The sequence below is a fragment of the Artemia franciscana genome, chromosome 10 (assembly GCF_032884065.1).
Source record: "Artemia franciscana chromosome 10, ASM3288406v1, whole genome shotgun sequence".
Lineage (NCBI taxonomy): Eukaryota > Metazoa > Arthropoda > Branchiopoda > Anostraca > Artemiidae > Artemia > Artemia franciscana.
Window position 1 is genome coordinate 21,895,258 of NC_088872.1, and position 14,898 is coordinate 21,910,155.

The following is a 14,898-nucleotide window of genomic DNA, read 5'->3' on the forward strand; positions in this document are numbered from 1 at the left end:
TTTTTGCGCTGATCCCAAATATATAAAATCTATCAAGATTAATGTTACCCACCAAAGGCTAAGAGCCTGGATTTTCAAAAAAGAGGGAAAACATCCCCAAATGTCAAGCGATCTTTATAAAAAAAAACTCCTAAAGATTTAGGACGTGACATAATCCTGCTTAAGAAGTTTCAAGCCCTTAACTACAAAAACATAAAATTCAGCTTTTTCGCCAGAAAGAAAGATCATGAATGCGTACTTATTCGTTTGTATAAGTTATTTCTTTGTATTTTCAGGTGGTAATAATATAGAACCAATCTTCCCATAAGATCGGAAGAGGATTCATTTGAAAAAAAAATAGAGTCCCAGCACTATTTTTAAGTGGCCATAAGTGCTTGAATTGCAGTAAGATGCTACTTAAAAAACTGCTTATTTTAGCATCAAATGCGAATGGTTATTTAGTACCAGGGGCCTGGGCTTCACTCGGCACTCAGTAATTATAAAGTTTGTATATATTTGATTATCAAATTACGCATTAGCATAATCATCGTGTTCTTCTTTGGTGTTAAGACATTAGAGGTCAAATCAGCAATTTTAATTCAATTAAGAAAATCTGGCGTATGTTCAATTCCTCCTTCCTGTTAAAGTATCAAATAACGAGTCATTTATAGGATTTCCTTTTTCATAATACTCGTTGTGATTCTCACTGTTGCTTCTCTTCTAACCAAATATTTCATTTACAATTCGATACTATCATCCCTGTCACGTTTCTTCTAACCACAGATTTGTTTGTCTATTATTTTAATTTGGGATTCGTTGTGGTGCTTGTTGTCGCATGTGTTCTTATCGCAAATCTCATTACGCTTCATTTTCGTGCTTCATCACCTACGACATTTCTGCATACCTTATGCTTTAGCTGTTCAAATTCTTTTACATGTATGTGCAATCTTGCATAGCGTTATGGATAAAAAAAAATTATCGCCTTTTTCCTAATTGCTACATTTTTGCTTTGATTATGTTGTGACACAATTCAGTAACAACCAATTTCAGAGTCATTTGTAATCTTATGTAATTTTGTACGTGTCATATATATAAGACAACTTTTCCTTCCTGTTTATCCTTCACAGAATCACTCACGCTAAACTAACATGCTCCGTAATTCCATTGAAAGTGTACAATGTCATCCAACTACAGATCTTGTTGTACAATATTGTCGTTTACAATTCAATATGATTTTCACTTTCTCTTGTTCCATTCCTTTTTATTTAGCTGTTCGGAGTGATTCCTCATCTTTTGTAATTTTGCTTGAGCTATAGATGCTAAAAACGATTAGACGACCCATGGGGATAAATGGTTTAATTTTTATTAATGAAACGTAACTGACGTAATTTTTTCTGGCATGAATTTAATTCAACTTTCCTATATTTTAGAGACATAAAAATAACTTCATTCTACTCCAAGGTGGCTAAGTAATAAATATGACCGGTTATTTCTCTTTTTCTCTGTATCTTTTCAGACTCTAATATAGCAAGTGTCTTCATTCTAAGGTAAAAAATCTTTATTTTCAATTAAATTAAGCAATGTTGGCATGAATGCAATTTTTTCTTCTCTGCTTATCCTCCACATCCTCATGCAAGCTAAACTAGTACGTTTCTATATTTTGTTGTAATTTTGCTTTGTCATCTAACAGTAGATTTGGTTGTGCGACATTTTAATATGCAATTCAATCTGATATTACGAATTATTTTTTTCCCAATCTTTTTCTTTAGCTGTATAAAGTCATTTATAACCTTAAGTAATTTTGCATGCGTCATAGACACTAAAAACAATACGACCACTCCGGTTGGAAAAAACGATTCAAATTTTCCTCTTGAAATTTATATAATGTATCAAATTTATATAAATATGACACTGCTGACATGATTTTTTTTTTTCCAAAATTGAGGCAAAAAAAGAATTCTTATCAAAATTGGCACTTGTGTATATCACTTTATCAAGCCTGAAAATCAGGCGTGTGGCACCAAACTATGATTCTTCTACAAAGAGGACCAAGCTCTTATCGACCAAAAATTCGAAGATAGCCCTTCGATTTAACAATATCGGAATTCGAAATAACATTGGCAGAATTTTGTATTAACATATCCTTTATGCATAAACTAGGTTTCTTGGTTTCGCACTATGCTTGATAACCAGAAATATTCAAAAATCATGAAAAAGAAGAAGTTGTCTGTGGATTAATGGAAAAGTAGACAGTAAATGAAAATGTATCACAAGATTAAAGGAAGAAACTTAAAGAGAAAGACAGATATGAAGGGTCAAGCTATAGAAATAGCTGTGAAAAAAGCATTATGACTAAAAGATGGACATTGTCAAATTGAGTGTGAGCAGTTTTAAGTATTTGCTATTAAGCTGCAAGTGGTAGCTGATTACTTTAAGCTTAAAAAAGCTGTTCTTGCGTCATCAATTTTAAAAGCAGTTTGGGTAATAGCACTAAAATCAGATACATTTTTTGAAGAAAAACCTGCGGCTTCACTTGGTAAATGCTTCGGCTCTTAAGTGGCTTCTCCAAATCTCTAGATCCATTTCATCCTAGTTAATCTTAAGCGGGCTACATTCTAGTTCAAAAAAAGTCCCAAAAAGAAACTTTTTCAAAGAAAAGTTATGTGTGACTTAGAATCAAGAGGTTAAAAACAAAACAAATAAAAGCCATTTAATTTGTCAAACCTATAACGAGCAGAAATTATTATGATTATTTAGATGACACCTAAAAAAGGAGAAATCAAATGAATAAAAACTAAACTAACATATAATTGTCAAAAAGGAATAAATGGCACTCTAGACTTTGGTTACTTTAAACAGCGGCTTGATTAAAACCCATATCCCAAAAATAAGATACTGTTCTGGCAAAAAGTGAATTTTGTTAATAGAGCAGACATTATTGACATCATGGGTCAGTCTATACTAGGTTGTTCCCAAGAAAAACCCAAAGGCTTTTTTAAGTGTGTGATATATCTATAGAAGAATCGTGTAAGTAAGTAGTAACGAACCGAAAGTAAGGAGCAGCATGGACCAATAGTAACTGAAACTCTAAAAAAAATATAAGGCCTAAGACGAGCGTTAGGCTTTCAATGATAGGAAGGTATTGGGATTTGTATTGAGTCTGGTGGTCTGTACTTATGTCCCTGATCGGGGTTTTAAGTATTATTTTGTACTCTTTTTGCTTTTTTGAAGTGACGGAAGAAGCATAAATAGTCCAGGTGCCCCTCAAAATCTAAAGGTATATGATGTTTTTACTTAGGTTTATGGTTTTTCAAGATATATGAAGGATTTTAACAGAGTATTGAGACATACCTGAATGATTGGGATCACTGAATTGTGGGGTATGTAAGAGAAATTAGGGAGAAAAAAAACCCTTAAAAACTGATTATCCTGAGCAAAGACTATAATAGTTGATAGGAACTAACCCCAAGATCCCAGTCACTTGCTCCTGGGGTATTAGACGTGTTAGCATTTCTTGTGTTTCTTCTGTTGCTGTTTGGATTATGACCATCATTTGTTGCATACCTGTTATTGCTAGTTTCATTGCCCATATCATGCTATTCCTGTATAATCTGGAATTAAAAATGTTTAAATAGAGGAAACTAAATTTTGATTACTCGTGGATTACAATGTAAAATCGTGGAAAAATAATAATGATGTTTGATTTTTAACCCGCTGCAAAACAGCAAAACACGAGCAGATCACTAGTAAAAGGAAACAAAAAAGGAACTTCAATGCACACAAATATAATACACAATCATTAACAGCAAAACAATCGGTTTAGCGTATGGAGACAACCAACACAGTTTTATGAATTGAAACAGTATTTAATCTTTCGAATGGCTCAGAAGTTTTAGTAGTATAGTATTTAATAACAATGGCATGATTGAACTAAGCTCAAGCCCAATAAATTAGGTGTTTCAGGTACCGAAAGAACATCACTTGAATTGATTTTATCTGCTTCTTCTAGAGCAGAGGATACTCAACAGATCTAAATAAATTAGAGTGATCACAGAAGATACTATAAAGACGGGTGAGCTTTCAAAGTGAGTAACGACCAAAAATAGTGACAAATTTCTTGTGGCTTATTTTAAACTTTTGTTTAATGTCGACAAGAGCTTTTGAACGGATTTAGACAGCGTACTGCAAATATGGATTCCAAGCCACTTAATAACATCAACACACCGTATTTCAGATAATCCACATGGCAGTACAAAAACTGTAGACGGTGATTTCACATTAAATGCTGGGAACTAACATTTATCAATATTCATGGCTAATTCAATATTAAGAAAAAACGAAATACAAGATCAACAGAGCGGACCCGACAAGACCTCGTTCTTCTAATCAACAATATATCGTCTGCGTAACCAACATAGAAGATATTAGTGTATCCTAGAAAACAAGTGGATTCAATATTAGTCAACACATGTTTAATGCACATCACGAATAAATAAGGGGTCGGCCCATATTTATTCATATTTGGTCGGCTAAAAGTGATCTAAATTTTCAGCCACAAGTTAGCACGGTTCTTCATAAACTTTGTCCCGGGGTCCAGGTCTGTATTTTCTATTCGAACAATCCCTGTGTTCCAGTCGTCATTTATATATTCCCCCTGTGGGCGAGTGGGTTGGTGCGCTGGATTCAGGATCCCTTGTCTGAGAGGACACGGGTTCGAATCCCAGTGTACCCAATTCTTCAGTTTGGGACGGGGGTCAGTGACGTGACTCTGTAAGCTTAGCCAGAGTCGACCCAGCTCTAAATGGGTACATGGAGAAATCTGGGGAAGGTAAACAGGAAGGGTGAGCGAAAGCACAGGATGGCTGGCCCCCAGCCCCCCATTGCACTTCCTGGCTGAAGGGCCAAGAAACGGAGATCAGCACCGCCGGTACGGACTGTAAAGTCTAATGCCGTATCCTTTACCTTTTTTTACCTGTGCCCCCGGCGTCCCAGTTGTGGTTGTGTCCCTGTGTCCCGGTCGTCATTTGTATTCCTTTTGTCCTGGTCGTGATTTGTGTCCGGGTGTCCCAGTCTGTAATTTCTCTTTGAGGTTCCCGGCCGTCATTTATATTCCCCGTGTCCTGGTCGTCATTTGTGTCCCGGTGTCCCGGTATGTAATTCTATTAGTTGACAAACATAACGTCAGTCGACCAACAACTTCATGACGCATACATCTCAATTCTTATAATGACGTCTGTCAACAAATATGACGTCAGTCGACACACAAACATAGCGTCACTCGACACACACACAGACAACTTATATATATATACTAAATGTTGGGGTCCCCACCTAGATGGTGGGGGCGCTTCGCACTTCCCCAAGCACTCCCGCGCGCGTAAGTCGTTACGTGCCATATTAGTTACGCGCCATTGTAGTTTTGTCCCTGTGTCCCACCTGTGAATATATATATATATATATATATATATATATATATATATATATATATATATATATATATATATATATATATATATATATATATATATATATATATATATATGTATATATATATATATATATATATATATATATATATATATATATATATATATATATATATATATATACATATATATATATATATATATATATATATATATATATATATATATATATATATATATATATATATATATATATATATATATATATATATATATATATATATATATATATATATATATATATTTATATATATATTATACTAGCTGTTGGGGTGGCGCTTCGCGCCATCCCAACACCTAGTTGGTGGGGGCGCTTCGCGCCCCCCCCCAAGCCCCCCCGCGCGCGTAAGTCGTTACGCGCCATAATAGTTACGCGCCATTGTAGTTGTGTCCCTATGTCCCACCTGTGAATATAGATATATATATATATATATGGTTTTAACTACGTAAAACTTGCGAATATACAACATTCTTTGCTGTCCCATTGTCTTTGCATATAAATAGATTGTCAGGTTATCCCCCTGTTTCCCCCGGTGTCCCCGTTGTAGTTGTGTCCCTGTGTCCCGGTCGTCATTTATATTCCCTGTGTCCCGGGTCCCGGTCATCATTTGTATCCCGGTGTCCCGGTCTGTATATACATTCGTTTTTTAGTTTTGTTTTTCTCCTTTATTTTTTTCCTTTTTTTTCTTTTTTAGTTTATTTAGATTTTTAGATTTTTTAGTTTTTTTTATTAGTTTTTAGTTTTTTTTTCTTTTTAGTTTTTTTGTAGTTTTTACCTTCTTTTTAGTTTTGTTAATTTTTTTTTTTACTTGTGTCCTGGTCGTCATTTATACTCCCTGTGTCCCGGTGCTTTGTTGATTGCTAATCGAACATTCCTTTTGTCCTGGTCGCTTTCTCTTTGAGTGTCGTCATTTATTTTTTTCTTTTTTAGTTCTTTTAGTTTTTACCTTTTTTAGTTTTTTTTTAGTTTTTAGTTTTTTTAGTTTTTTACCTTTTTTTAGTTTTTTTAGTTTTTTAGCTTTTTTAACATTCCTTTTGTCCTGGTCGCTTTCTCTTTGAGTGTCGTCATTTATTAGTTTTTTCCTTTTTTTTTTAGTTTTTTATTGGTTTTTACCTTTATTTTAGCTTATTTTTCAGTTTTTTCCTTTTTTTAGTTTTTTTTTATTTTTTATTTTTTTTAGTTTTTTACCTTTTTTTAGTTTTTTTAGTTTTTTAAGTTTTTTAGCTTTTTTACTTTTTTTTATTAGTTTTTAGTTTTTTTTTGTAGTTTTTGCCTTTTTTTAGTTTTTTCAGTTTTTTTTTAGTTTTTTATTGGTTTTTACCTTTATAGTTTTTTTAGTTTTTTAGCTTTTTTATTTTTTTTATTAGTTTTTAGTTTTTTTTGTAGTTTTTGCCTTTTTTTAGTTTTTTCAGTTTTGACGTCACCTAATCCAGTTTTTTCAGGTGACGTCACCTGACACATCCATCCATCCATCCACAGACAGACAACTTATTTTTATATATATAGATAGATATATATATTTATATATATATATATATATATATATATATATATATATATATATATATATATATATATATATATATATATGATTTTAACTACGTAAAACTTGCGAATATACAACATTCTTTGCTGTCCCATTGTCTTTGCATATAAATAGATTGTCAGGTTTACCGACTCTTGAACATGCAACATATAATGGTCCATGGGAAAACAATCTGTATTCAGATCTATACCTCATGATTCTAATGATTGCCCTTGAGCTTTGTTGATGGTGATTGCTAATCGACCATTCCCTGTCCCGGTGTCCCGGTCGTCATTTATATCCCCCTGTTTCCCCCGGTGTCCCCGTTGTAGTTGTGTCCCTGTGTCCCGGTCGTCATTTATATTCCCTGTGTCCCGGTCGTCATTTGTATCCCGGTGTCCCGGTCTGTATATACATTTGTTTTTTAGTTTTGTTTTTCTCCTTTATTTTTTTCCTTTTTTTTTCTTTTTTAGTTTATTTAGATTTTTAGATTTTTTAGTTTTTTTATTAGTTTTTAGTTTTTTTTCTTTTTAGTTTTTTTTGTAGTTTTTACCTTCTTTTTAGTTTTGTTAGTTTTTTTTTTACTTTTCAGGATTCACAAGATTGTCAGGTTTAGCGACTCTTGAACATGCAACATATAATGGTCCATGGGAAAACAATCTGTATTCAGATCTATACCTCATGATTCTAATGATTGCCCTTGAGCTTTGTTGATGGTGATTGCTAATCGACCATTCCCTGTCCCGGTGTCCCGGTCGTCATTTACATCCCCCTGTTTCCCCCGGTTTCCCCGTTGTATTTGTGTCCCTGTGTCCCGGTCGTCATTTTTATTCCCTGTGTCCCGGTCGTCATTTGTATCCCGGTGTCCCGGTCTGTATATACATTCGTTTTTTAGTTTTGTTTTTCTCCTTTATTTTTTTCCTTTTTTTTTCTTTTTTAGCTTATTTAGATTTTTAGATTTTTTAGTTTTTTTATTAGTTTTTATTTTTTTTTCTTTTTAGTTTTTTTGTCCCGGTCGTCATATATATCCCCCTGTTTCCCCCGGTGTCCCCGTTGTAGTTGTGTCCCTGTGTCCCGGTCGTCATTTATATTCCCTGTGTCCAGGTCGTCATTTGTATCCCGGTGTACCAGTCTGTATATACATTCGTTTTTTAGTTTTGTTTTTCTCCTTTATTTTTTTCCTTTTTTTTTCTTTTTTAGTTTATTTAGATTTTTAGATTTTTTAGTTTTTTTATTAGTTTTTAGTTTTTTTTTCTTTTTAGTTTTTTTGTAGTTTTTACCTTCTTTTTAGTTTTGTTAATTTTTTTTTTTACTTATGTCCTGGTCGTCATTTATACTCCCTGTGTCCCGGTGCTTTGTTGATTGCTAATCGAACATTCCTTTTGTCCTGGTCGCTTTCTCTTTGAGTGTCGTCATTTATTTTTTTCTTTTTTAGTTCTTTTAGTTTTTACCTTTTTTAGTTTTTTTTAGTTTTCTAGATGAAATTTTTTTTTAGTTTTTTCCTTTTTTTCTTTTTAGTTTTTTATTGGTTTTTACCTTTATGTTAGCTTATTTTTCAGTTTTTTCCTTTTTTTTTAGTTTTTTTTTTATTTTTTATTTTTTTAGTTTTTTACATTTTTTTAGTTTTTTTAGCTTTTTTACTTTTTTTATTAGTTTTTAGTTTTTTTGCAGTTTTTGCCTTTTTTTAGTTTTTTCAGTTTTTTTTTTAGTTTTTTATTGGTTTTTACCTTTATTTTAGCTTATTTTTCAGTTTTTTCCTTTTTTTAGTTTTTTTAGTTTTTAGTTTTTTAGTTTTTTACCTTTTTTTAGTTTTTTTAGTTTTTTCAGTTTTTTAGCTTTTTTATTTTTTTTATTAGTTTTTAGTTTTTTTTGTAGTTTTTGCCTTTTTTATAGTTTTTTTAGTTTTTTAGCTTTTTTATTAGTTTTTAGTTTTTTTTTGTAGTTTTTGCCTTTTTTTAGATTTTTTAGTTTTTTAGCTTTTTTATTTTTTTATTAGTTTTTAGTTTTTTTTTGTAGTTTTTGCCTTATTTTAGTTTTTTCAGTTTTGACGTCACCTGATCCAGTTTTTTCAGGTGACGTCACCTGATCCAAATAGATTGTCAGGTTTACCGACTCTTGAACATGCAACATATAATGGTCCATTGGAAAACAATCTGTATTCAGATCTATACCTCATGATTCTAATGATTGCCCTTGAGCTTTGTTGATGGTGATTGCTAATCGACCATTCCCTGTCCCGGTGTCCCGGTCGTCAGTTATATCCCCCTATTTCCCCCGGTGTCCCCGTTGTAGTTGTGTCCCTGTGTCCCGGTCGTCATTTATCTTCCCTGTGTCCCGGTCGTCATTTGTATCCCGGTGTCCCGGTCTGTATATACATTCGTTTTTTAGTTTTGTTTTTCTCCTTTATTTTTTTTCCTTTTTTTTCTTTTTTAGTTTATTTAGATTTTAAGATTTTTTAGTTTTTTTATTAGTTTTTAGTTTTTTTTTCTTTTTAGTTTTTTTTGTAGTTTTTACCTTCTTTTTAGTTTTGTTAGTTTTTTTTTTTACTTATGTCCTGGTCGTCATTTATACTCCCTGTGTCCCGGTGCTTTGTTGATTGCTAATCGAACATTCCTTTTGTCCTGGTCGCTTTCTCTTTGAGTGTCGTCATTTATTTTTTTCTTTTTTAGTTCTTTTAGTTTTTACCTTTTTTAGTTTTTTTTTAGTTTTTTAGATGAAATTTATTTTTAGTTTTTTCCTTTTTTCGTTTTAGTTTTTTATTGTTTTTTATTTAGTTTTCATCACCTGATCCAGTTTTTTCAGGTGACGTCACCTGATCCAAATAGATTGTCAGGTTTACCGACTCTTGAACATGCAACATATAATGGTCCATGGGAAAACAATCTGTATTCAGATCTATACCTCATGATTCTAATGATTGCCCTTGAGCTTTGTTGATGGTGATTGCTAATCGACCATTCCCTGTCCCGGTGTCCCGGTCGTCATTTATATCCCCCTGTTTCCCCCGGTGTCCCCGTTGTAGTTGTGTCCCTGTGTCCCGGTCGTCATTTATATTCCCTGTGCACCGGTCGTCATTTGTATCCCGGTGTCCCGGTCTGTATATACATTCGTTTTTTAGTTTTGTTTTTCTCCTTTATTTTTTTCCTTTTTTTTTCTTTTTTAGTTTATTTAGATTCTTAGATTTTTTAGTTTTTTTATTAGTTTTTAGTTTTTTTTTCTTTTTAGTTTTTTTTTGTAGTTTTTACCTTCTTTTTAGTTTTGTTAGTTTTTTTTTTACTTTTGTCCTGGTCGTCATTTATACTCCCTGTGTCCCGGTGCTTTGTTGATTGCTAATCGAACATTCCTTTTGTCCTGGTCGCTTTCTCTTTGAGTGTCGTCATTTATTTTTTTCTTTTTTAGTTCTTTTAGTTTTTACCTTTTTTAGTTTTTTTTAGTTTTTTAGATGAAAATTTTTTTAGTTTTTTCCTTTTTTTCTTTTTAGTTTTTTATTGGTTTTTACCTTTATTTTAGCTTATTTTTCAGTTTTTTCCTTTTTTTAGTTTTTTTTTTATTTTTTATTTTTTTTAGTTTTTTACCTTTTTTTAGTTTTTTAGTTTTTTTAGTTTTTTAGCTTTTTTACTTTTTTTTATTAGTTTTTAGTTTTTTTGTAGTTTTTGCCTTTTTTTAGTTTTTTCAGTTTTTTTTTTAGTTTTTTATTGGTTTTTACCTTTATTTTAGCTTATTTTTCAGTTTTTTCCTTTTTTTTAGTTTTTTTTTTAGTTTTTAGTTTTTTTTAGTTTTTTACCTTTTTTTTAGTTTTTTTAGTTTTTTTTAGTTTTTTAGCTTTTTTATTTTTTTTATTAGTTTTTAGTTTTTTTTGTAGTTATTGCCTTTTTTTAGTTTTTTTAGTTTTTTAGCTTTTTTATTAGTTTTTAGTTTTTTTTGTAGTTTTTGCCTTTTTTTAGTTTTTTTCTTTTAGTTTTTTTGTAGTTTTTACCTTCTTTTTAGTTTTGTTAGTTTTTTTTTACTTATTTTTTTTAGTTTTTTATTGGTTTTTACCTTTATTATAGCTTATTTTTCCGTTTTTTCCTTTTTTTAGTTTTTTTTTATTTTTTATTTTTTTTTAGTTTTTTACCTTTTTTTAGTTTTTTTAGTTTTTTCAGTTTTTTAGCTTTTTTACTTTTTTTATTAGTTTTTAGTTTTTTTTTGTAGTTTTTGCCTTTTTTTAGTTTTTTCAGTTTTTTTTTTTTAGTTTTTTATTGGTATTTACCTTTATTTTAGCTTATTTTTCAGTTTTTTCCTTTTTTTTTAGTTTTTTTTAGTTTTTTTAGTTTTTTAGCTTTTTTATTTTTTTTATTAGTTTTTAGTTTTTTTGTAGTTTTTGCCTTTTTTTAGTTTTTTTAGTTTTTTAGCTTTTTTATTAGTTTTTAGTTTTTTTGTAGTTTTTGCCTTTTTTTAGTTTTTTTAGTTTTTTAGCTTTTTTATTTTTTTTTATTAGTTTTTAGTTTTTTTTTGTAGTTTTTGCCTTTTTTTAGTTTTTTCAGTATTGACGTCACCTGATCCAGTTTTTTCAGGTGACGTCACCTGATCCATCCACAGACAGACAACTTATTTTTATATATATATATATATATATATATATATATATATATATATATATATATATATATATATATATATATATGTTTTTAACTACGTAAAACTTGCGAATATACAACATTCTTCGATGTCCCATCGTCTGTGCATATAAATAGATTGTCAGGCTTACCGACTGTTGAATATGCATCATATAACTGACTGTCCATGGGAAAAGCAATTAGTATTCAGATCTATACCTCATGATTCTAATGATTGCCCTTGAGCTTTGTTGATGATGATTGCTAATCGAACATTCCCTGTGTCGCCGTCGTCATTTATATAACCCCCTGTGCCCCAGCCGTCCCTGTTGTAGTTGTGTCCCTGTGTCCCGGTCGTCATTTATATTCCTTGTGTCCTTGTCGTCATTTATGTCCCGGTGTCCCGGTCTGTATATACATTCGTTTTTGAATTGGTATATGATAAAATGAATTAAAGTGTTTTTCCCCATATATTTAAGTATATATATGGTTTTAACTACGTAAAACTTGCGAATATATAACATTCTTTGCTGTCCCATTGTCTTTGCATATAAATAGATTGTCAGGTTTACCGAGTCTTGAACATGCAACATATAATGGTCCATGGGAAAACAATCTGTATTCAGATCTATACCTCATGATTCTAATGATTGCCCTTGAGCTTTGTTGATGGTGATTGCTAATCGACCATTCCCTGCCCCGGTGTCCCGGTCGTCATGTATATCCCCCTGTTTCCCCCGGTGTCCCCGTTGTAGTTGTGTCCCTGTGTCCCGGTCGTCATTTATATTCCCTGTGTCCCGGTCGTCATTTGTATCCCGGTGTCCCGGTCTGTATATACATTCGTTTTTTAGTTTTGTTTTTCTCCTTTATTTTTTTTCCTTTTTTTTCTTTTTTAGTTTATTTAGATTTTTAGATTTTTTAGTTTTTTTATTAGTTTTTAGTTTTTTTTTCTTTTTAGTTTTTTTGTAGTTTTTACCTTCTTTTTAGTTTTGTTAGTTTTTTTTTACTTATGTCCTGGTCGTCATTTATACTCCCTGTGTCCCGGTGCTTTGTTGATTGCTAATCGAACATTCCTTTTGTCCTGGTCGCTTTCTCTTTGAGTGTCGTCATTTATTTTTTTCTTTTTTAGTTCTTTTAGTTTTTACCTTTTTTAGTTTTTTTTAGTTTTTTAGATGAATTTTTTTTTAGTTTTTTCCTTTTTTCGTTTTAGTTTTTTATTGGTTTTTACCTTTATTTTAGCTTATTTTTCAGTTTTTTCCTTTTTTTTAGTTTTTTTTTTATTTTTTATTTTTTTTTAGTTTTTTACCTTTTTTAGTTTTTTTAGTTTTTTTAGTTTTTTAGCTTTTTTACTTTTTTTTATTAGTTTTTAGTTTTTTTGTAGTTTTTGCCTTTTTTTAGTTTTTGCAGTTTTTTTTTAGTTTTTTATCGGTTTTTACCTTTATTTTAGCTTATTTTTCAGTTTTTTCCTATTTTTTTAGTTTTTTTTTAGTTTTTTGTTTTTTTAGTTTTTTACCTTTTTTTAGTTTTTTTAGTTTTTTTAGTTTTTTAGCTTTTTTATTTTTTTTATTAGTTTTTAGTTTTTTTTGTAGTTTTTGCCTTTTTTTAGTTTTTTTAGTTTTTTAGCTTTTTTATTAGTTTTTAGTTTTTTTTGTAGTTTTTGCCTTTTTTTAGTTTTTTTAGTTTTTTAGCTTTTTTATTTTTTTTTATTAGTTTTTAGTTTTTTTTGTGGTTAGTTTTTTTAGTTTTTTACCTTTTTTTAGTTTTTTTAGTTTTTTTAGTTTTTTAGCTTTTTTATTTTTTTTTATTAGTTTTTAGTTTTTTTTGTAGTTTTTGCCTTTTTCTAGTTTTTTTTAGTTTTTTAGCTTTTTTATTAGTTTTTAGTTTTCTTTGTAGTTTTTGCCTTTTTTTAGTTTTTTTAGTTTTTTAGCTTTTTTATCTTTTTTATTAATTTTTAGTTTTTTTGTAGTTTTTGCCTTATTTTAGTTTTTTCAGTTTTGACATCACCTAATCCAGTTTTTTCAGGTGACGTCACCTGATCCAAATAGATTGTCAGGTTTACCGACTCTTGAACATGCAACATATAATGGTCCATGGGAAAACAATCTGTATTCAGATCTATACCTCATGATTCTAATGATTGCCCTTGAGCTTTGTTGATGGTGATTGCTAATCGACCATTCCCTGTCCCGGTGTCCCGGTCGTCATTTATATCCCCCTGTTTCCCCCGGTGTCCCCGTTGTAGTTGTGTCCCTGTGTCCCGGTCGTCATTTATATTCCCTGTGTCCCGGTCGTCATTTGTATCCCGGTGTCCCGGTCTGTATATACATTCGTTTTTTAGTTTTGTTTTTCTCCTTAATTTTTTTCCTTTTTTTTTCTTTTTTAGTTTATTTAGATTTTTAGATTTTTTAGTTTTTTTATTAGTTTTTAGTTTTTTTTTCTTTTTAGTTTTTTTTTGTAGTTTTTACCTTCTTTTTAGTTTTGTTAGTTTTTTTTTACTTTTGTCCTGGTCGTCATTTATACTCCCTGTGTCCCGTTGCTTTGTTGATTGCTAATCGAACATTCCTTTTGTCCTGGTCGCTTTCTCTTTGAGTGTCGTCATTTATTTTTTTCTTTTTTAGTTCTTTTAGTTTTTACCTTTTTTAGTTTTTTTTTAGTTTTTTAGATGAAATTTTTTTTTAGTTTTTTCCTTTTTTCTTTTTAGTTTTTTATTGGTTTTTACCTTTATTTTAGCTTATTTTTCAGTTTTTTCCTTTTTTTTAGTTTTTTTTATTTTTTATTTTTTTTAGTTTTTTACCTTTTTTTAGTTTTTTTAGTTTTTTAGTTTTTTAGCTTTTTTACTTTTTTTTATTAGTTTTTAGTTTTTTTGTAGTTTTTGCCTTTTTCTTAGTTTTTTCAGTTTTTTTTTTAGTTTTTTATTGGTTTTTACCTTTATTTTAGCTTATTTTTCAGTTTTTTCCTTTTTTTAGTTTTTTTTTTAGTTTTTAGTTTTTTTAGTTTTTTACCTTTTTTTAGTTTTTTCAGTTTTTTTAGTTTTTTAGCTTTTTTATTTTTTTTATTAGTTTTTAGTTTTTTTTTGTAGTTTTTGCCTTTTTTTAGTTTTTTTAGTTTTTTAGCTTTTTTATTAGTTTTTAGTTTTTTTTGTAGTTTTTGCCTTTTTTTTAGTTTTGTTAGTTTTTTTTTTTACTTATGTCCTGGTCGTCATTTATACTCCCTGTGTCCCGGTGCTTTGTTGATTGCTAATCGAACATTCCTTTTGTCCTGGTCGCTTTCTCTTTGAGTGTCGTCATTTATTTTTTTCTTTTTTAGTTCTTT

General features: G+C 30.2%; 1 protein-coding gene across 1 annotated transcript in view; it reads right to left on the reverse strand.

Annotated features, from left to right (window-relative positions):
• Positions 1 to 14,898, reverse strand: part of LOC136031913 (zygote arrest protein 2.L-like) — a 69,453-nt gene that overhangs the window by 38,727 nt on the left and 15,828 nt on the right. Inside the window, exon 2 of the mRNA XM_065711906.1 lies at positions 3,444 to 3,590. Within this exon, the coding sequence (XP_065567978.1) occupies positions 3,444 to 3,569 (126 nt within the window). The 5' untranslated portion in view covers positions 3,570 to 3,590. The remainder of the gene's footprint in view (positions 1 to 3,443; positions 3,591 to 14,898) is intronic.